The following is a 23,910-nucleotide window of genomic DNA, read 5'->3' on the forward strand; positions in this document are numbered from 1 at the left end:
GATCATCCATGTATAAAAGGTGAGATATCTTTGCACTTTTTTGTGCAGTTTGATAACCATGAGCAGTTTTATTTAAAATAAAATATTTGGTGTTGATGGAGATGACTGGTAGTAGAGGTTCAGTGTAGTGGTGGAGACAGTTGTATAGTAGGTGTCCTCCCGCGATGAGTCTTTAGACTCCTTGGAGGGGTCACGAATAATAATAATAATAATAATAATAATAATAAAATTCTAGTTAAGGGGATCATTAACAAGATAAACAATAGAGGAGATAATGAGTTTCCTTGAAAGATACCCCCTTTTTATGTTTACCTCTCCAATTTCTTCTCTATTCAGAACCAAGTTGTTTTCCAATTTTTCGTGCTGGATTGCAAACATTTTTGTATGTTTTCGCTAATACAGAATACTTCTGTGCATTTTAAAATCCAACCATGAGGTACCGATCAAACGCCTTTTTATAATCTATCCAAGTCATATAAAGGTAGGTTTTTCTATGTCTGGAATTTTTCAGAATCATTTTATCAATTAGCAATTGGTCTTTTATTCCTCTTGAATTTTTGCTGCTACCTTTTTGTTCAATTGGAAAAAGAGAATTTGCTTTAAGATAGCTGTATATTTTGTCAGCTAGTATGCCTGTGAGTAGCTTAAAAGTTGTTGGCAGGCAGGTTACTGGAAGTTTTCTGGTTTTGGGTCTTTTTCTTTATCCTTTATAATCAAAAATGTTTTCCCTGCTGTGAGCCACTCTTCTTTGCTTTGTCCTTCTAAAACATCATTAAATTGGTTAGCAAGTCTTTCATGAAAGCCTGTCAAATATTTCAACCAATAACCATGTAATTCATCCTTCCCGGATATTTTTTTTATCCTTTTAGCTCGCTTTTGAACCATTTCAGTTGGTCCATTTTTTGTTCTTGAGATTCGTTCATAATTTGTTCAATCCACTTTGCTTTTTTATTGTGCCTCTTAGGGTTGTCCCATAGATTTTGCCAAAATTTAAGTGTCTTTTCTTTGTTTGTGGTATTAATATTTATATTTTCTTTAAGATTATCATTCCTGCAGCATTCAATTTTCTTGTAAAATTGGTGCTGATTCACGTGAAACATTGAATTTTGCTTGTACTGTTCAATGCATGCACTGTGTCTTCTTATTTTAGCTGCAACTACAACTATTTTTTGCTTCAGTTCCTCTAATACTTCATCAATAGGTCGGTTCCAATATTATATCTCTTTATGAGGTTATTTCGGATTTTCGTGTTTTTTTCAGCTTCTTTTCCTTGAGGTTTTTCAAACTGCTCACGTCTGCTCTGAGTTTAAGAATTTTATTCTCCAGTCGATGCTTCCATTTTGGTTCCTGAGCCTTACTGCTTTTGGGTTCACTAATCTTATAGCCTAATTCAGATGTTGCGATGTAGGCTATTGAGTCCATAAGTTGATTCATTTGTCCAATAGTTCCAGTAGGGATAGACCTTGCAGCTTTATTCTCTTCTAGTAAGAGTTCCTTCAGTTTTTGTTGAGATACTTATCTCAATACTGGAAGCCTAACTCGTTCCAGGTTGCTGTTCATTTGCTCGATAATTTTTGTTGTGAGTTCTTGATAACTTCCTTTCAACTACAGTGGTACCTTGAGATACGAGTGCCCCAACACACGAGTTTTTTGAGATACGAGCCGTCACTAGGTCGATTTTTTGCCTTGAGTTACGAGCCTGCTTCGGTGACGTCACACCACCACTCTGCTCAGATTCCTAAGTCTTGCACGTCGTTCAGTTCACATGTTTACCTCACCGCACAAGCATTTATGTTGTGTTGAGTTTTAATTTTGTGTTTTTTTTTGTATGTACAATTATTTAGCTAATTTTTTTCGTATAACCATGAGTCCAAAGAAGGTGAGTGTAAAGAACAGTGGTGAGAAAAGGAAAAAGGTGATATCCATGGAATTAAAGCATGAGATAATAGACAAACATGAGCAAGGCGTAAGAGTAATAGACTTGGCAACACAGTACGATCACACTACTTCTACGATATGTACTATTCTGAAGCAGAAGGACTTGATAAAGGCTATAACTCCAGCTAAGGGCGTTAAAATTATTTCAAAGCTACGCAACTCTGTCCATGAAAAGATGGAGAACCTGTGATTTTTTGGTTGACAGGGAAGCAGCTCGCAGGAGACACTGTGACAGAGACTATAATTTGCGAGAAGGCACGAGCCATTTATGCAGATTTACTGCAGCAGACCCCAGATACTTCAGCACAGGAGTCTTCCCAAGAGCAGTCGTGGGTGGTTTGAAAATTTCCGAAAAAGAACCGGCATTGTCATATGCCTCAAAATTATTGATATGGCATGGCAAGGTGTTACAAAAAGGACCTTGACCTCTGCATGGAAAAAGCTGTGGCCTGAGGCTGTGGCTGAAAGGGACTTTGAAGGATTTAGACCTGAACAGGAAGTGCTGGAGGAGATTGTGTCCCTCAGAAAGTCCATGGGCCTGGAGGTGGATGAGGGAGACATTGAAGACCTTGTCACCGCACATTCTGAGGAACTGACGACGGAGGAGTTGACAGAACTACACACACAGCAACATATGGAGGTTTTGCATGAGATTGGTACAACCACAGAGACAGAGGCAGTTATCTCTTCAAGTGAGATAACGAAAGTGTTGGCAATGTGGGAAAACGTTTCGGACTTTATTGAAAAGAAACACCCTGAAAAAGTTGCAACTGGTCGTGCAGCGGCGCTATTTAACGACACTTGCCTAACTCATTTCAGAAACATTCTAAAAAGGAGGAAGAAATAAAGCTCCTTGGACAGGTTTCTATTGAAATGCCCTGCGGATGAAAGTGACGAAAGCGTGGCAAAAAAAGAAAAAACTAGTGAAGAAGAAAATTAAGTTAAGCAAAAGTGAAGTGAAAGAAAAAATTAATACCATATGCTAATCGGCTCCGCCAACATCTGTTTATTTCTTTAGATTCTCTTTTACATGTATGTACATACAGTATTTGGTTTTATTTTGTTTGTATACAATATTTGTTCATTATAAATACATTCTTATAAAAAAATTGGAGCGATTTTTTTTGGGCTGGTACGAATTAATCTCATTTTAATTAATTTCAATGGGGAAAATTGATTTGAGATACGAGCATTTTGACTTATGAGCTCGGTCATGGAATGAATTAAACTCGTATCTCAAGGTACCACTGTATTTGTATATTTTCAAGATTTTCAGTATTCTGCATGTTGGATTCTGGTTCTGCTCCATTCATATTCTTGGTCAGTTCAGGGTCAGTACAATCTCCTTTTACAGCTTGAGCTTTCAGTGCTTCTAGCTCAAGTTCACTAAATATCTTGCGTTTGATAATGAAGCTGCACTGCTTTCGAATCAACCTTTCGAATGAAATTTCCAAATTTGGGTGTCTAGCCAAAGTTAGAACATTCGTTTCTGAAATTCCCTAACTGAAGGGTTTGAACCGCAGAAGCACTGCATGACTTGTCGATTTTCAGCCATGCTCCACTTTTTTCTAGTAATTACTTTCAAATTCTGTGGATTTTGTTCCTGTAACCCACTTGTCACTGGATGTCCAGGAAGCCTAACATCCAGTGTGGTCCCCCACACGATGACCGATGTGGTATAGAGTTTTGATTTGTCTTCACCATTTTTAACTGAGGGTGGGCAGGTACCTGAGGAGAAGGTAGACTCCCACTGCACGAGGTGGAAAAATAGGATAGAATCGCCCCTAGCCCTTGAATACTCTAACAGCATTGGGGGGAAGGAGCAAGATGAAAAGAAATACAGAGGGAAAGAATAGTAGGGACCAGTCTACAGATAATATAACAGGTGTATATTACATGAAGGCGTGGTCCAGCTTCAGGTGCCTCAGGTTCACCTGCCCATACTCACTAGAGCGAGCCCTTGAGGATTACCGAACACCTTTTCATCTTTTATCTATATATATATATATATATATTTTTTTTTATAAACTTGGTTTTAATCCTTTTTCCCAAGTAAGCAAACACACAAGTAAGTCAAGTTTGCGCATGAACATAGTTCAGGTCTGAGGCAACTCATAGTAACGGTGGAGTAAGTTATGATCACTTTCCCTTAGTATCTCCCTTAATGCAAAGCACATCCCTGTGCAGAGATGTATGATGCTATGCATTAAAGGAAAGGGCCACTACCCAGACTGGTTTCACAAGCTGCCTCAGGCAAAAAGGATTAAAACTAAGTTTACAAAATTACTTGATATCTTTAATATACATACATACATACATACATACATATATATATATATATATATATTATTTATTTATTTATTTATTATTAATTTTATTTTTTCACCAGAGATCAGGCTAGGGTATACGATTAACAAAGCATTTACATTTATTGCACTTTTATTTAGTGTCATATAGCTTATGTTCTGTGCATATGTATGTCCTGATGATGACCTCAATATAAAGGTCGAAATGTTGAATGTTATTTTCTTAATTATAAGTAAAGTAAGTACTCCAATACACGTGTTTGTCTCCCCATAAATTCTTCCACATGAATGACCACAGTGTGAACTTAAAAGAAAGAATGGTCCGTTTCCACTTTCTTGATCAAGCACATGCTCTGATTGAATAACTGATATTATTCTGGAACGAGTACCTTTATTCACCACTCCACCCAAAATCCCCATCTCCAATTTAATTAGCCCTGGTTCTCCAAATGTGCGAAAGAAGTCGAAGACAAAATTCAAATACACTCAATGGCTTATGTTAATAATTCCAGCTTCTCACTCAGCTTATGCTACAACCTGTACAAAAAAGACTATAAGAGTCAAGTGAGTTAAGTTTGTCTCCTGCTCAAATGGCAGTCGAGCCTTCTGGTCCCTTGCAAAGGCTGTTGGGCAAAACTTCTCCCTACTGTGTTTCCAACTGTCTTTTTCCAGTTCTGTCTTACAGGCAGAGTTGAAAAAAGTTGGAAACATCTCCTGAAAATAATATAAACTCTTGGTCAGTCCTTCCTTCCAATGCCGGTCTAGTTGGCTGAGATCCTCTCAGATTTCTTTATGAATGCTGGAGCACCCATGGTTCTGTACTCTTACTCATGTTCATCAATGACCTTCTCTCTCTAACTTCAAATCCTAATTGAAGTTAGAATCAAACTTCAAATCCTATTCATAGAAAAGGAAAGTATTGATGATCATACTCTCCATTCCACTTCTTCATTTGAGAAATATTATTATTCTTAGGTCTCCAGGGAATCAAGGACTCATCAAGGGAGGCCATACATCATTCACACTAAATATACACTACTTCAAAAGGCAAAATTGTTTTACTCACTCAGAGTTCTATAAGAAAACAAATCTAGTTCACAAATCCAGTTGCTTTCTTAACTGCTTGCAAATTTAATTTCTATGGAAGGCCCTTGTTCTCTTCCCACCTTTCATATAACGAAAAATGTTATCAACTGATAACTAGCATATCAAATAATATGATAGATTTCTATATCACCACTTTATCTTCTGTCTGCCAGTGTTTGCAGTCCACATACCATATATCATAGGCACTCTGTTTCTTTTTATCTTTTTTATAGGTACTTTCATGAACTTTGTCCCAGTGAAGTGGCCAGTACCATTCCTCCACTTTCCTCTAATCTCTGTTTGTTGGCCTTCCATACCATTTTCACAATGAATACAACCTCCTACTTTCTAAGAGACATGTTAAGAAACTCCTTTCTCTCTCTAATCACATACCTACACAAGTTTTGCGACTTCCCATGTGTGGGATTAATATAAAAAAATGACTAAAATAAAAACTAACATATGATCTTAATTATACCAAATTTTCATTAAATTTTTACTGTAACTACGTTCATCTTGTCAATAAGTTTGTATCAAATATCATTTACTGACTTGATAAGACTGACTGCTATTGACATCACACATAATTCTACAATTTCTTATTCAAACAAGATCTCCCCTTTGTACACTGCAAATATCACTATCTACAACAGCAGAGAATCACTAAAACATAAGTGAATCACTCAATGTTCTATATGTCATTTCTCATTAGCTATGAAGCATTATTATTACAGCACATCTTCAACGAGTCAAAATATTTATTGGATATGATGCCATCTATCCATTTCATTTAATGACTAGAATATTCCTCTTCCACAAAAGGGAAGAGGAATGGGGGATTGAAATCGCGTCTCAAATTTAAAACAGACATGAGTAAATAAGTTTGTGCATCACTTCTAAAAAGGGGTCTGTAGCAGAAGCAGCTCATTATTAAGAGAATATCTGAAATTTAACTGTCACAGGAGTTCTCTCTCAGTACCACTAGGCACATCACTCATAATGATTACTTGCTTTCTCCCTGCCGAAATAGTTTTGCCGATACATTTCATAATCACTGACCTTTGAATTCCTTGGTCTACAAGAACATTAACCAGTATACATACAGTAATCCCTCAATTATCCAACCAGAGCATAGCAAACTGCTATTCAGATAACTGAAGGATCTGCTAGCAAAAGGTACAATTATATAGTACTGTGTCAGAAGCCACACTAACCCATTTAAAGGCTAGTTAATTGAAGGTCTGATAACTGAGAAATCACTTGTGCATATGAGCGAACAGCCAGACACCAGACAGTTTGCTCTCTCACAAGTCATTACTATCAGCATTCCAGATAGTAATGACCTGGAAGAGAGTAAAAACGCTTGCAGGATTCCTATGTTACCAATAGCAATCCCCCCCCCAATCCCATCCACCCTTTTGTTCCCTGGGTTCTTCCTAAAAATGGTATATCCTTTGCATTATATTCCAAGTATATCCTCATTTGTCAGGAAGGTCTTCCTAATGGCAATAATTTCTGGCCACAGTGTACATACCAAAATTCTTTCTCATGATACTTCTGATATTAGTGAACAGGTCAAACAACCAACCTCATGACTTATACATATCCTTAATTTCTATGGTCTGTTTTGCTCACAGAAATCTGCAATTCTATGTTTATCTGCACCTCCAACTTAGTGCTAGAATCATACTGGATTTACTATTATTATTATTTCGAGCAACTCCAAGGAGTCGACAGACTCATCGAGGGAGGCCCTAACATCATGTTAAGAACAACTATTCGACATTCACACAGTATCTATCATACCTCGCCTTGAACTTATTCACAGTCATAGCACCCACAACAGACTCTGGCAGGTTATACCACTCATTCACCACTCTCCAAGTAAAAAACCTAGCTCTAACACCCTTGCTAACCACATTCTTGCCCAGCTTCCATGTATGGCCCTAGTTCTCCCACCACCAGTTCTATAAAAAATCTTATAGAAACCCTTCAGTAATTTGAATGTCTCAATCATATCACCCCTTTTCCACCTATCAACCAATTTTTGCAACCCACAAATCTTCAACCTGTTCTCATAGGATTCATTCCATAAACCTGCTATCATCTTGGTCACTCGTCTCTGGATCCTCTCCACCTCCTCCCCATCAAGAAGAAATCCTGGAGCCCATATCTGGGCACAGTAGTCTAGATGGAGTCTTATCAAAGCTCGATACAGAGGAACAATAACTTGTTTGTCTCTGCTTGTTAAAGTATTTTTCAGCAGCTAAGTGATTTGATGAGCTGATTTAGCCACTTTTGCGATGTGCCCCCTAAACTTCAACTCCCTATCCACCAACACTCCTAAATCCCTGGCCTCATCAATCTTCTGGAGTACGGTTCCACCAATGTGATATACTGCTGCTAATCTTTTCACCCCAAAATGCATAACCTTACACTGCCAAATTAAATCGACATCCAATTTATGGTACTGGATTGCAGGAAACTAATGAGGGTAGAGAATTGGGGGGTGATGGTAGACAGAGAAGTGAAGTTCAGGGGACACTGCAAAAGTTGGCAAAATAGTTCAAAGGATTACTTGGGTGTTAAACAACATATCTGAAAGTAGAGACAGGGAACTCATAATGTTATGATAAGGCCATATCTTGACTACTGTATATAGAATTGGCCACCTGGGTTTCTTGGAGATGAGGAAGCAGACGATCCAGAAATGAGTGACCATGAGGGTCTGTGGAATGCCCACTATGAGGATAGACTGAATGTGTGTAGGTTGCAAAATTTAGCTGACAAGTAGAAAAGAGGGACATACTGTATGTATGCTGATGGCATTAGTGCTGGATTGTATGATTCATAATAGACACTTATAAGGTACTAAAGGGGTTCTATAAAACTGATGCAAAAGAAAATTTTCAATATGTGACAAGTAGGAAGAACAAGGATTGGGGTCACTCCTGGAAGTTATGTAAGAGTGTGATTAGTAGGGGTGTCAGAACTAGATTTTTTTGCTTAGAAAGTGGTGAATGACTGGAATGGATTGGTAGAGGTGGCTGTGACAGTGAATGAGTTTGAGGAGAGGTATGATTAGGGTTACCACCTCTCCCGAATTAGGCGGGACATCCCGAATTTTAAGAAAATTTTCAGCGTCCCGAATTACACCTAAGCGGGACAACTTATATATTTAAAATGCAAATATTATTAAATCACTAATACCGGTAATTATGTATTTAATCTTTTAATTTTTTTTATAAGGTTAGAATTACATATTCAACTTTGGCTTTTTCATTTTATACATTTAGAGGAGAGGAAGACTTTCATATTCGATAAGTGTGTCCCTCTTTGAACTTACCAAAAGGTGGCAACCCTAGGTATGATAGATATTGTATGAATAATTGTTAGCATGGGTCTCCTGTGATGAGCCTTTTGTCTACATTTTTAACAACTATATAATAACAACAGATGGATAAAGTGAGAGCTCTGCTCTGTTTAGACCTGAGTTATTCATTTGACACTACTGTAAAGTTTTTATAATTCCATATTTGTTAACAGGGTAGGCACATGCATATATTGAAAAATGAAATCTTAAAAACACTCACTTAACTAGATTCTTGGGGGGGGGGCTCCCAAAAATGTTTGGTAACTGTTTTAGTTGGTATGATTAGATGAGTGGTGCACCTATAATTTTCACACTCTCCCAAAAAGTTTTCAATAGGTTCACTTAATACTTTAATACCTTATTCTGGTTCCCTTAATATCTTTATTATGGTGTGCAACCACAATCCTGAATGGTGGAATCTGAAGTTGCTTTAAAAGTACCATGTGTAGGCTCTAGAGCTGGGTTCCTGTAATAACTAACCCTTAGTCCACCCACTGTGCAAATGTGCTATATAGGTTTATAACTTTTTATGATGGGAATGTCATAAATTCAGCCTACTATTGAAGAAAAGGTCACTGAACAATGATCAGCCAGACTTCTCAGATACAGATTTTTCATTGGAATCTAGAAAAAACAGATCAAAAAGTGATTTACTTCAAGCAGGAGATGGAACTTCAATCTGTGTAGCCTAAACATTCGCATGCTTCCTTCCTATTTTTTTTTTCTTATGAGATAAAAAGACATTGCCTTTCAAAAAAATTAAAAAAAAAAGAAATACTGAAGAGCTGAAAACAGTCAAGGCAACTTTCAGTGGAATTTTGTTCATAAATATGCTAAAACATGCTCAAAAGGCTTTAAATATGCATTGCCCAAGACAATACTGAGAACCAATATTATTATTATTGTTCCGGGAAACTCCAAGGAGTCGACAGCCTCATCGAGGGAGGCCCTAACATCATGTCTGGAACAACTATTCAGCATTCACACAGTATCTATCATATCTTGCCTTGAACTCATTCACAGTCGTAGCACCCACAACAGACTCTGGAAGCTTATTCCACTCATTCACCACTCTCCAAGTAAAAAACCTAGCTCTAACACCCTTGTCAACCACGCTCTTGCCCAGCTTCCATGCATGGCCCCTAGTCCTCCCACCACCAGTCATATTTTCAAAAATATCTTCTGGATCAATCTTATAAAAACCCTTCAGTAATTTGAATGTCTCAATCATATCACCCCTCCTTCGCCTATCGTCCAATTTCTGCAACCCACAAATCCTCAACCTATTCTCATAAGGTTCATTCTACAGACCTGCTATCATCTTGGTCACTCGTCTCTGGACCCTCTCCACTTCCTCCCCATCACGAAGAAACCCTGGTGCCCATAACTGGGCACAGAAATCCAGATGGGGTCTTATCAAGGCTCGATACAGAGGAACAACAACTTGTTTGTCTCTGCATGTTAAAGTATTTTTCATAAGCCAAGTGATTTGGTGAGCTGTTTTAGTCACTTTTGCAATGTGCCCCCCTAAACTTCAACTCCCTATCCACCAGCACTCCCAAATCCCTGGCCTCATCAATCTCCTGGAGTACGGTTCCACCAATGCGATATACTGCTGCTGTTCTTTTCACCCCAAAGTGCATAACCTTACACTTTGCCACATTAAATTGACATCCATTTTTCCTAGCCCAGTCCTCCAAACTATCCAAATCATCCTGTAAAATTTTGACATCCTGTGCACTCACAATTGCTCTACCCAACTTTGCATCATCAGCAAACAAGTGAACACTTCCTCTCAATTCCTTTCCAATATCATTGATGAACAAATTGAAAAGTAGTGGTCCAAGAACAGAGCCCTGCGGCACTCCACTAGTCACAAGCCGTCTTTTTGACTCCACTCCTGAATAAACCACTCTCTGGTATCTCTCCTTCAACCACCCTCCTATCCATCTTACCAACCCTATATCTATCCCCATCTGCTCCAGTTTACTGATTAGGGTTCCATGTGGTATCCTGTCAAAGGCCTTGGCAAGGTCCAGTAGTATCACTGTAAACCTATTACCCCTATCCAGTTCTGTTATAAAACGTGAGCAAGTTACTGAGGCATGATCTACCCTTCACAAAACCATGTTGTCCCCCATACAATATCCCATTTTCATCTATCCAATCCTGTATTCTTTTCTTGACTAATTTCTCTAAGACCTTGACAATGATTCCTGATATGCTAATCGGTCGGTAATTTACAACAGCAGTCTTGGAACCACCTTTATGCAGTGGAACTATTTTTCCCTCCTTCCACCCGCTCGGGACAAATTATTCAAATATTCAAATTGAATGTGTTCGATTACTGCCTTTAACATATAGTTTTTGTAATTTTTTTAAAAATTTTAAAGAGAAGCCTTATACACTCAAGGAACTCAGCTAGATAGGCTTGTGCAATCATCTGTGCCTTATGTGGAAATCCAAGTCCCACAGTCTTTGCAATGGACAAGAAGTGGATTTTATTGACTGAACTACCAAAACAGGCACTTTAGTGATGCACTTCAATTTGTTCTGTCACATAACATAGATTTTTTTTTTTCTCCTCTGGATTGTTTATGTGCCTTGTATATTTTAGTAAATTTCTTTTTTGTGTTCTGCATCATGGCAAGAAGATTGTATATGTGGAAAGCCCCAGGGGAGGATATAAATAGTAGAAGAAATCATATAGATTATGTTTTGATAAACAAAAGATATAGAAACATTATAAAAGATGTGACAACATATCCAGGAGCAGACTGTGATACAGATCCTATATTGTTGTCAACTAAGATGAGGATTAATCTAAAAAAGGTAACTGCAGGGAAAATAGGTGTTAGAATTGGAATAGTTAAAGCAACAGTTTGGAGTATTCCAAGTTATGGAAGTGAGTCATGGACACTCAAAAAGAGAGATATGGAAAGAATTAATGCATTGGAAATGTGGTGTTATAGAAGATTAGCTATACAGAGAGAATATCAAATCAAGAAGTTTTAAGAAAAGTTGGGATGAAAAGAACACTGCTCAAGAATATTATGCAAAGAAAGACCAGATTTGCAGGACATCTTCTGAGAGGTTCTTCGGGACACCTAACAAGAACTATATTATAAGGGAAAGTTGAGGGGAAGAGAAGACGTGGAAGACCAACTAGAGAGTGGTTCAATGACATCGTGGAATGGACTGGTTTAAGAATGATGGAGGCGACAGACAGAGAGAAATGGAGAAGAGCTGCTCATCTGATACAACCCTCTTGATAGTGGATGCTACCAGACAACGATGACTATGGCAAGAATAATGCCACTGAACTGGCTGTCCACAAGTGTCTCTGTTTTCTAATTGGCAGAATGCTCATTTTACATAAATGAATTCCATTATCTAGTTCGAAACTCCCAACCATCTCACTTACTTGAGGTGACTGTTCCATATTTAGGCAAAGTTCCATATTTAGTCTCTAAAACACGATTTCCTGATTTTGTAATCCTTAGCCTAACCCCAGTACTACGTACAACCTTTCCTGCAAAACTCACTACAAGATACACTGTTAACAGACATAATACTCTTCCTCCACTGCCTTAATTGCTTCTATCATATTCAAAATAATTGGGATGGAAAGAACACTGCTCAAGAATATTATGCAAAGAAAGACCAGATTTGCAGGACATCTTCTGAGAGGTTCTTCGGGACACCTGACAAGAACTATATTACAAGGGAAAGTTGAGGAGAAGACCAACTAGAGAGTGGTTCAATGACATCGTGGAATGGACTGGTTTAAGAATGACAGAGGCGACAGACAGAGAGAAATGGAGAAGAAATTGGTAGTAGAGGTTCGGTGTAGTGGTGGAGATGGAGAGTTATACAGTGGGTGTCCTCCCGCGATGAGTCTTCGGACTCCTTGGAGGTGTCAGTCACGAATAATAATAATAATCCAATCCAGTTTCATCTGATCTTACGATTTATTGCAAGAATAATACCAGTGGCTATTCATTAGTTCACATGTACTCATTACAGTCATCCTCCTTCCCATCGTCCGACTCCAGTCTGTCTCTCACTGTTCATTCTTAGATGAATTTGCGCCTTTCCAGCTTAACTGGAAAATTGTGTTCAAGAAAACAAAAGCATTCAATGATTTCAAAAAATAAAATGAATTAAAAAAATGCGCTAATTATTTTTTATTTCCATAATACTCGAACCTCATATAGGCGGCGAAGAACGGTAACAAAGACTTAAAAAAAAAGTGAGTTAGCCGTTCTCATAAGGCAATGGCGAGTTTTCCCTTCAAGAAACTAATTCTTCATCCCACAAAACGGGCAAAAGGAAAGAAGAACACACGCAAATTAACGGTTAATATACTGGTCTCAGAACCTTAGTCGTTTCGATCTTAACTTCAAACCCAACCAATTCCCAGGATACAGATTAACCATTTCGTAATTGATTTATGTCACAGAATCAAATGCAATTCAACAGCATGCGAATCTCTCCCCCCAACACACACACCCATATTATATCCAAATATTTGTTTTCTTGGTAAAGGGGAATCCCCTGTTCGGCATAAATATCTTAATTTTTATTAAGCAATAAATATAGCCTACCAACCTCATTTTGACGGATGGCACTGCCTGGTTTACAAATAAGCGCAATACCATTGCATACTACAGCAATGTCTTCGACGAAAACACAGTTCGGCAAAGTTTCATCTGATGGTAGTTCGATAACATCAATATGAAGATCTCGAAGTAGACGGCAGTATTCTTCATGCTGTTTTCTCGCTTCTACTAGGTTGATTTTTTCCGTATTTGCATCGTCTTTTTTAAAGCTATTCGGTATCCTACAAACAATCGCATGACTGTATTGAAAGGGAGCCATCACATAATTTTAACATCCGACTGTATTAAGCCAGATCTCCTCCACGCGCCTTCATTGCACTCAATTTTTTATTGGTTCATCATTGCGCACGACTCGTTAAGTGTGCTCGATTACTACATGTAAGATGGCTGGTGTAGAAGCATTGCAAAAACGACTTGCCCAAGAAATCGAGAAGTACAAGGCTGTTCAAAAAGGTATACTATCATGCCAATATATTTTATAACAGTGAATTTATAAAACTTATGCATTGCAAATGAACAAATGAATTCGAAAAGAAGGATGCTTTAAAAAGTCGCTTGTTCATTAAAGTGCCTATCGTGAATTCTTTGTATAAGTGTTCGTTGTAAGATACCATCAGTTTTTGACTCGAGTTTGAGAAAATAAAAATGACAAATTATAAATTGAATCTATGGTTAAAAATTTTTGTTTCGTTAAAAAAAAAAAAAAAATATATATATATATATATATATATATACATATTCTAGCCAAATTTTCGTATTATTCACTATATTTACACAACTCAACAGACAGTTGGCTACCTTTCGCAACCAAAACATTTTATAAATTACAATAACCCATTACACGTATAATACAAAGTATACAATTATTTTATCATGTTAGTGCAAAATATTATAAAAATGTACATAACGTTCCGGTGCTTGTTAATTTTATAATAGTATTACAAACTTCATCATAAATTATTTTGAACATTGTGCTTTATGTTTTGTAAGGTATGGTAGATATTGTGTGGATAGTTTGGGTCTCCCGCGATGAGTCTTCTGCCCCCATGGAGATACCCATATAATAATATTAAATCGGATTTATAAGTTCGGTTGTATCACATCAGAATTTGTACATTTTAAACCGCGAAATGATACAAATAAACTGATTTGTTTTCGCATAGTTTAAATTTAAAATTTTTGTCTTGTCTAGCCACAATATACCTAAAAGTTATTATAATTCAGAACAAATGACTCGATTGGAAAGAAAGAGAATGTAAGACTGGATATCAGAAAGTTCTTGAGAAGAATAAAAGATAATAGTGTGATAGGAAAGATAGTCAGTGTGTTGTGCAGGTATAATAGTGATGAGTTGAGGCAGAGAGTAATGATCACGAGTGATATGTTAGCAGAAATGTATGAAGAAAAAGGAATGCAGTTTGTAAAGTGTAGGATGAGTTTGAAGGACGAATAGATCAGTATAAGATTGGTGAACTATATCTGAATGGTTTGGGTGTGAGTAACTTGGAGAGTAAGGAGTGCAAAGAATGGATCTGATCAAGTAAGAAATTATGTGAAAAAGCAGAAGACTAAGGAAGAAAGGATTGATGTGGTGCTTATGAATGGACAAGTGGGTAGCATGAGTGTAGAGAATGAGAAAATAAGTGTGCAAGGCAGACAGGGAAAAGGGGGGGGGGTCAGGGTGGATGGGAACCCACATTGAGAAAAGTGAATACCCAAAGAGGAAGTGAGTGCGTGAGTAGAAAGAAAGGAATAGAATAGTCAGGGATGTGGGAGGAACAGTTCTGGTTCTGGGATGGGTAATGAGAGAGGAATGGCTTGAGCAAGGCATAAAGAAGTGATATCTAAGAATTATCAGCGAAACTTGCTATAGATCCTGAAGTAAAATATTATAATACTAAATAATTAGAGAAATCACTTATATAAAATTGTTTATTTGTAGAATTTTTGACTATATTTCATAACCATTTTCAATACACTACAGGAAGATAACCACAGAAAGAAAGAACGACAATTAAATTGAATGTTAGAAGTGCTATCAAATGCAGGAGAATAACTCCATTTGCTTAATAGATATCAGGAAATAAAATAATGAAATATTTTAAATTTAATTACAATTTATTGAAAACATGAATAGTGAGAATAACTTCCCATAATCGAGAAAGTTTAAGGCAATCATTTTTGTTAAGGTTAGGATTGTGAAAGTGTGCTTTACAGGCTTATACCTTCTTTCCAGAAGAAAGTAGCTTTTGTGTAGAACTTTGGTATTATTCTACTAAATTTTGTCGTTTGTAGATAAGGCATGGCTTGTTAAACTATTGGGCACTTGAAGTGAAATAAATTCTTGAAGATGATACCAGCTCCTTGCTCTGCTAGCAATCTTTTAAAGTGTCTTCCTTGTGCTGCTGTTAATATCACAGATTCCTGCTTATTACTAAAAAAAATCAATAGTTCCAAACTGCTTACTGGTAGTGGAACCTTAGATATGAATTAATGAAGGAGATCTTTAGAGATTGTGACGTCTCTTAGTTCAGTATTACCACTTTGCATAGTTATTCTCACTATTCATGTTTTCAATAAATTGTAATTAAATTTAAAATATTTCATTATTTTATTTCCTGATATCTGTTAAGCAAATGGAGTTATTCTCCTGCATTTGCAATGTCATCATCTTTATGTTTTTATACTTGAATGACAGATTCATAGAATATCTTATGAATTCAAAATGGAACACTGGATGAGTAAACTTTATCCCAGGAGACTTCATTGTAATGATGAAAGTGGTATCTTTTATTCAGAGATTTGTAAATAATGAATTTATAAACTATCAAATCTGCCTCTCCAAAATTTAAACTCTAACATTAGATTTTTCTCGCCCTCCCTTTTTTCACTACCTAAAAAATAATTTAAACTTAACATGATAAAAGGACATATAATCAAGAAATAAGCATAATCTTTCTGTCATGGATTAAGATCAAGTGGCTTGTTTTAGTCTTATGGTATTATTTTCTTTGTCTTCTACTCCTTCTTTTCCATTTTATTTTATATGTATGCATAATTTTGGTCACACATGATATATCTGCTGTTTCACTGACAAATATTTTATCTGCAGTTTGTGTTCTCTCTCATGGTCCATTTTCTCCTTCATATAATCAACTTCTTTAAGACAGAATGGTATATAGTGTGATTCTGGTATGTGGGTGACTTAAATGTGTTACTTATTTTACTATTTAACAAAATTTGATACTTTAATGTCTATGATCTTTATTCTTGATTATGGACTCATGATTATGTGTCCTTTTATCATGTTAAGTTTAAATTACTTTTTAGGCAGTGAAAAAAAAGGGGGGAGAGAAAAATCTAATGTTAGAGTTTAAATTTTAGAGAGACAGATTTGATAGTTTATGTTTATGTCTGAGATTTTATTTTATGATTTTACTGATCTTTGTAAATCATTTTTGTTTGCAGTTTAAGACAATTCAGAATACAGTTGGTTGGCATAGTCCCAAATTGCCAGCCTATGCTCATTTATAATAATAATAATAATAATTATTATTATTATTATTATTATTATTATCCAGGTAGGTAGCAGATAATGAGGAACTTATCAGAAGTGTAAGGATGGGACATTAGGTTGGATCTCTGCATCCCTAACAGGCTATATGGAAGTCTCCTAGTCAACCAGCTTTGACTCTTTAAGTGACCTACTAAGTTATAAATGTAAATAACTTAATTGCATTTAGTTATAAACATAATTAGTACTATCACAGCATCCTGTGCATCAGTTGGGTACAGCATTAGGAATTCAATTGAAAATCGTCTTCTGATGTAGTTAATACAATTGAGTCATCTGGAAATTATTGTATGCATGTTTTGTATAACTTTTTTAGGCTTATTTTTATTCCAAATCGGTTCTGCTGTTTCCAGATTGTTATTACATGCACACTTGCACACACAACAAAGAAAAAAAAAAATAGTGTGGTTGAATTCAAATAATCCAGAATATGGATAAAAAGTTTCTTATCTCTCAAAATAATCACCAATCTTTGAAAAGGCTTGGAAAAGTCATCTGCAGTGACTTTAGATATTTAGTTCTGCTATCACATTCTTCTGAATATCATAAATATTGTCAAATTGTTATTCTTTCAATTCTCAGGAAACCAAACAAAAAAAGTGCTAGAACCAGGTGTGTGTGTGGGGGGGGGGGGATAATGAGAATGATTGAGTACTCAACATGTTTGAGTCAGAAACATCCTCTGTTGATCATTATTATGTGAGCAGGCATGTTGTCATCATAATTGCAACAGCAGTCCTTCATTGTGGGTTATCCTTTTTGTGGTCACCATGGTTTTGATACACAATTTTTGGAAATAAACATGTATATGATCATTCTGTATACTATTTTTTGCTGCAGGATCATGCTGGAAATACCAATTCTCATTCCCATTAATAGTGCTGTTTAGCAAACCATCTTCACTTTCAGCTTTGAACAGAATCTTTACAAGCATTCTCATTATGCACATTGTGTGGAAAACAACCTTCACTAAAATATTTGTTTATCCTAAGTCTGATAATTATGGCTATTATAGATTTCTTCTCCACATTCACCTTATTTGCTAATAAATTGTTCTATTCATCCTTCATTTTAGAGCTGTAAATTTTTAGTTGTCCATTTTAAGGATATCCTACTACATCCTCTCTTCCCTCTTTAAATGACTTAAACCATCACAAGGTTTATGCTTGGGACAGAAACTCATTCCTAAGCTGCTTGTTTCCATGACATTTTCACCCACATTTACACGAAGTTTGATATTGATCCGTTGTTCCATTCTTTGGTGTCTGGTGAGGATGCACAAAGGGGGGGGACTAGTTAAGCAGTACTACCAAGTCACACTTCTCTGTTTAGTGTCCTCACTGATATTTGATATCTTTTTTTTAATTACTTTTTTTATAAATTTTAATAATGTATAGATATGTAAATTTTGTTACATAATGATCCCCTTTATATTTCCATTCTGAAATTTGTTCTAATTTAACTGCACTTTTTCTTGCATATAATTCTTTTGAATAGACTATAAAATTAAGTAGTTTTTTTTGCCTATAAATTTTATCATAATGAGACTTTTTCATAAAGGGTTTGTCTGTGTGTTCTTTTTGAAATTCTCTTCACTCTTCAGTAATTGATTTTAAGGTAAAAATTGAGAATTGAGTCTATGTAAGCAGAATCTTTTTTTGTTCTAGTAGTTTGTCCTCTATAGTTCAGCTTCTCTTTTAATATTCCTGCAGTTTTATAAAATGTTTATTATTTCAGATTTCCAGAAAACATTTTCTATTCGACAACAGTTAGATGGACAGCTAAATGAGAATAATATAGTAAAAGAGGTAAGATAAACAGCTTCCAAATTTTCTTATATTTTTATTTAAGGATATTTCAGATGAATATGTTTATTTTTTTCGCTCAAAAATGAATGTAACAAAAAATAACTAACACTGGGTTTATTGTTCACAGTAGTTATTTAATTAAACCTACTAGTTTCACCACGTATGCTAGTGGCTTCGTATGGATTAGGATAACAAACAAACATACAATAAGCAGTAAATATGAATCATTACGCGGAGCTTGGAAGCTGGCACAGGTCATTCATTGTTCAGCAGGTGTGTGCAATTGTTTGTAGAAAAATTAAAGTGGTATGTTGAAAGATCTAATAAGTGACTTCCAAATGTCACATAAAATCATTCCTTGATTTCTGTTGAGAGTGCCTTGTGAGTGGATTACCATCGTAGCCTCTTTGATGTTGCAGGTGCTGAAGTTGTCTTCTATGTAAGATGGAGCTCTTGCCCCATTCAATATTGTGGTGAGTGTGGGAGATATGGAATGCCAAGCCTGAGCTGTCTTCTCTGTTGCTATTGACATCTCCAATATGTTGCTTTTGCCTTATTTTTGAACTTCTAGATGTTTGTCCTATGTCAGTAAGGCCACAAGAACATGGAATATTGCAAACTCCAGGTTATTTCTTGAAAGAGTTGTGCTCCTTAGGCGAGCGAACAGAGTTTGTACATTCACAATGGGTTTGACGGCCACTCTTATGTCATGAGATTTCAGGAGATCAGTGATCTTTAGAGAAAGTTTGCCAATATAAGGGATGGAAACCGAGGTCCTCTAGCGAATATCATTGATCTGTTGTGGAGAAGAAGTAGAGAATAATATTCTTTGTACCATTTTTTTGAAATATCCATTGCTGACCAATAGTTGGAGAAGAGAATGTAATTCGTCTTTTTAGTGTTCCCTCATCCTTTATAATAGAGATCACCCTCTTTTTTCAGCGCATGTACAATACTTAATTTTTGTGATATATGGTGCAACTAAGAACAGTGAATAATGACTGACCTGTGCCAGCTTCTGCAGTCTATGTGTTTCTGCTTTTATTTGTATTTTTATGTAACGGTTCCTACACATTTGATTTTTAGTTATGTAATGATTCATATTTGCCACTTATTGTAATGCTTGATCAGGGCACACATTCTGTCTCTCAAGGTTTTGATGATGCTTCATTTTTATATTATTATTATTATTATTTGACACCTCCAGGGAATCCAAGGACTCATCGAAGGAGGGCACCTATTCTACATCTCCATCATTCAATCACCAATTGACCACAACCACACCAATGCCATCTACCACTGACCATCACTCATATTTTCACAGACAATCACAAACATCCATGCCCATGGCAGGATTCGAATCCACAGCCTTTTGGCTGGGGAGTGGATACGTTATCCACACGGCCAACCAGGCTGTCAATCAATCCATTTTTATATGGATGATGTATTTATGTATCCAATGTACATTTACAACCATTAAAGAATTGGATGGTTTTGCAGGTGTAAACATTATACATTACACAGGTCTCCCCAATCATCTGTAGTACAAGGGATGGAAATGTGCTTAGAAACCAAACAGTTATTTGAAGAAGAAGTCACTTTCATTTTCTTCCAGAAGGTGCACATGAAAGCATTGGTCATTCAACAGACATTACCATAGTATTATTAAGGTTTTAAGAAACATCATTATCATCAAACATGGCTATCCAATCGGGAACTATTATTTCAGTATGTTGTATAACTGAATAATAAAAAATGTGGTGTAATCACCAAAATATGTCTTTTGAATGGCTATCCAAATTAAAATGTTGTATTTATGTATAAAACATGAGTTAAATTTTGTATCGCAAAAAGAAAAAGAAAAAAAAACATGCTTAATTTCATTCCCATGTTTGATTGTGTTAAATGATTATTCTGATTGAATTCTCTGAAACATGCACTTGAAAGTTACACAGGATACTATGACATTACTACATGATTGTTTCTATTATTACTAATGTACTATCAACAGTTTTCCTCCAAATTATACTACCACTCATGAGCACTTCAGTAATAGATTTTATATTTCTGTTTTCTAGGGCATTTCTGACTGTATCAATCTACCCAGATCTTGTTGTTTTCTTTCTTAGCATCACACACACCTGTTTTGCTAACCTTTCCTCTCCCATTCTGTTTAAGTGATCATAAACACCTTCGATTAGTATAACTCACACATTCTTAAATGCTAATGATCTCAAGCTGCTTCCTTAATACCTTTATTTTTAATATTATCCAGCCATTGTTGCCATCTGCTCACTCTCCTAATTTTTTTCCAGAGCTCTTATATTAGTCTCCAGTCTTTGATCAACTGTTTTATTTCTAATCCAACACTCATTGTATAAGTTAAAATTTCTTTGAACACAGTCTTGTTTACTAGTTTGTTTTAGCTAATTTCTCTCTCTTATTCCATATAAATTTATTCAACTGGATACCCACCATACCAGCTTTGCTTACTCTTTTGTTTGTTTCCATTTTAAATTACCATCTTCACTAAAAATTGTGCCAAAATACCTAAAATCTCTTTCTTTTAAGGTTACATGGTAATCAGCATTCGTATTTACAAATTTAGGGACACAAAACATACGTGTTGAAATGATTATTTTACTTATTATTAATAAAATAACAATTGACGTTTCGACCCCTGTATTGAGGTCATCATCAGAAAAATACATATGTATATGTATTTTTCAAGCTACATGCTCTTGCACTCATCATCACCAAATTCCTGCCATGTACCCTCAAGGAGTGTACAGGATATTTATTCGTATGGCATGAATATCAAAACATGCAGTACAATACACTTTAATAACATATAAAATTAAAAGTCAAAAGTCATTTTAAAAACCAATAAAATTAAAAGGTTACATCAATATTGGTCAGATAGTTCATGGCTTCGGGTGTAGCACTTAAAAAGTCCAATTTGTCTCCTGAATATGCTCTGAGATAACACTGAGTCACAATAAGGTTCACAGTTTGTCACTGAGCTCCACAATCACAATGTGGGGATGGTCGTTTACACCATTTAAAAAGCATGTCTGCACATACACCATGACCAGTTCGTATTCTATTAAGCTGAGTCCAGGATTTTCGTGGGAGGTGTGACCAAGCATCAACTTTCTTGTAATTCATTGAAAGAAAATTTTGTGATGTCATCTGTATGACTCTCCCACTGTTCTTTCCACTTTTGCTTCAAGTCAAAGTTAGAATGTAGTAGTAGTTAGGCTAATTGTAGTGGTGGATGTCTTGATCTCAATCGTCGTACACTTAAGTCTGGGAGATCTAAATGTATTGGTAAGGCTGTGTTCTCCAAGATTTTCTTATACTCATGTAAGAGAGCCTTAGTCCTGCGCAGATTCAGTGGAACAATGTTACTAAGAGCTGGAAGCCAGTGTGTGGGCGTTGATTTAATTGTGCCAGAAATCAATCTCATTGTATTATTTAGTTGGCTATCAACAAGTTTAACATGTGTGCTATTTAGCCACACTGGTGAGCAATATTCGGCAACAGAGAAAACTAGACCAAGAGCAGTAATCCACAGATTATCGGCTGTTTCTCCCCATGTCGTGCCTATTAGTTTTTGTATTATGTTGTTACGGGTTCTTAACTTAGCAGAAACGTTTGTTAGGTGTTGCTTGTAAGAGAGAGAGCGTGCAGTCCAGAGTAACGCCCAAGTACTTTGGAAACTTATTGTGTCGTTTTTTCTTTACATATCATTTCAAAGAAGATATGTAAAGTGACATCTGCCATGTGATTATTAAGGTGAAAGCTTGATACTTCTGTTTTGTCTGGATTGAGCTGGAGCCTCCATTTTTTATAATATTCACTATAGTTTTCAGATCTTTTGTAAGTACATCTTCGGCCTGACTCATGTTTTTGTGTCGAATGGCAATTACAGTGTCATCAGCATAACAGAACTTGCGTGAGATGGTAGCAGGCAAGTCATATGTGTATAGGTTATAAAGTAAGGGTGCCAATACTGACCCTTGTGGAAGACCATTATTAAGTTTTCATTGTTGGGACATTTTATTTCCTAATATAACTTGAAAGAAACGTTCAGTGAGCATGGAGGAAATTAAGTGTGCAGTCCGTTTACATGGGACAATGCTAAGAAATTTGTATATAAGACCTTCACGCCATACTTTATCATAGGCTGCTGTTAGGTCCAAGAAGACAGCTGATGTTTTTTCTTGCTTCTGAAATCCAGCTTCTATGTGTGACGTTAAAGTGAGCACTTGATTACAGCAACCACGTTTTTCTCTAAAAACCAGCTTGTTCAATCAGGACATGCTGCATAATTGGTGTGGACAATCTGTTGTACAGAAGGCGCTTTAACGTTTTATAGGTGCAACTCAATAAAGCAATAGGTCTGTAACTTTTTGCCTCCTGGGGTAGTTTTCCAGGTTTAAGAATAGCAACTATTTTTGACTTCTTAAACTGGCTAGGTAGTCGGCCAGTCAATAATATATCAGAAAAGAATTCACAGAGCCATTTTATAGTATTTGGCCCGCTATTAATCAGAAATTCAGGATGGACACCATCGAAGCCTGGGGCCTTGCCTGCTTTGATATCTTTTATGACGGCTTTTACTTCATCTATAGTGAAGATTGAGGCATATTGTGAGAAAGCAGGGGCATTTATTTTTAAAGCTCTAAGTTCTTTCTTAACTTTCTTGGTATGTTCACGGTCCCTAGGTGCTCTTGACATATTAACGATTTGATTAGCTATTTTCTCAGGGAAGATAATTGTGCTTTTTCTTTTTAGGTAGATTAGTTGTGGATAGCTGTTGGAGAAGATTCCAAGCTTTTCTACTTCATCGTTTGAAGTCAAGGTTTTCAACCGTATCAATCCATTTTGTTTTTCGAGATGAGTTCAGGCTATGATTAGTACAGGATATGATAGTACTACATGAAAAAAATTACATCATTGCTAACTTCCTATTTACAATTTTCCTCCAAATCAGTCTGTTACTTGTCAACACTCCAACATTATCAGATCTTATATTTCTATCGTCTAAGGCACTTTGTATACCGTACCAATCCACCTACATCTTGGTCTTCCTCTGGGTCGTTTTGCTGCCAACCTGGCAGAGAACACTTGTTTTGCTAATCTTTCTTCGCCCATTCTGTTTAAGTGACCATACCACCTGAGATTAGCTCTGCTAACG

General features: G+C 36.2%; 2 protein-coding genes across 2 annotated transcripts in view; one reads left to right on the forward strand and one right to left on the reverse strand.

The window, feature by feature from the left end:
• Nucleotides 1-13,719, reverse strand: part of LOC150110666 (N(G),N(G)-dimethylarginine dimethylaminohydrolase 1-like) — a 69,268-nt gene extending 55,549 nt beyond the window's left edge. The window contains exon 1 of the mRNA XM_090400185.1: nt 13,315-13,719. Coding sequence (XP_090256311.1) covers nt 13,315-13,584 — 270 coding nt within the window. The 5' untranslated portion in view covers nt 13,585-13,719. The remainder of the gene's footprint in view (nt 1-13,314) is intronic.
• Nucleotides 13,593-23,910, forward strand: part of Pfdn6 (prefoldin 6) — a 31,941-nt gene continuing 21,623 nt past the window's right edge. The window contains exons 1-2 of the mRNA XM_090400198.1: nt 13,593-13,778; nt 18,637-18,707. Coding sequence (XP_090256324.1) covers nt 13,709-13,778; nt 18,637-18,707 — 141 coding nt within the window. The 5' untranslated portion in view covers nt 13,593-13,708. The remainder of the gene's footprint in view (nt 13,779-18,636; nt 18,708-23,910) is intronic.

Source organism: Typopeltis vanoorti, chromosome 1, assembly GCF_054136105.1.
Source record: "Typopeltis vanoorti isolate ZY-2024b chromosome 1, IOZ_Tvanoo_1.0, whole genome shotgun sequence".
NCBI lineage: Eukaryota > Metazoa > Arthropoda > Arachnida > Uropygi > Thelyphonidae > Typopeltis > Typopeltis vanoorti.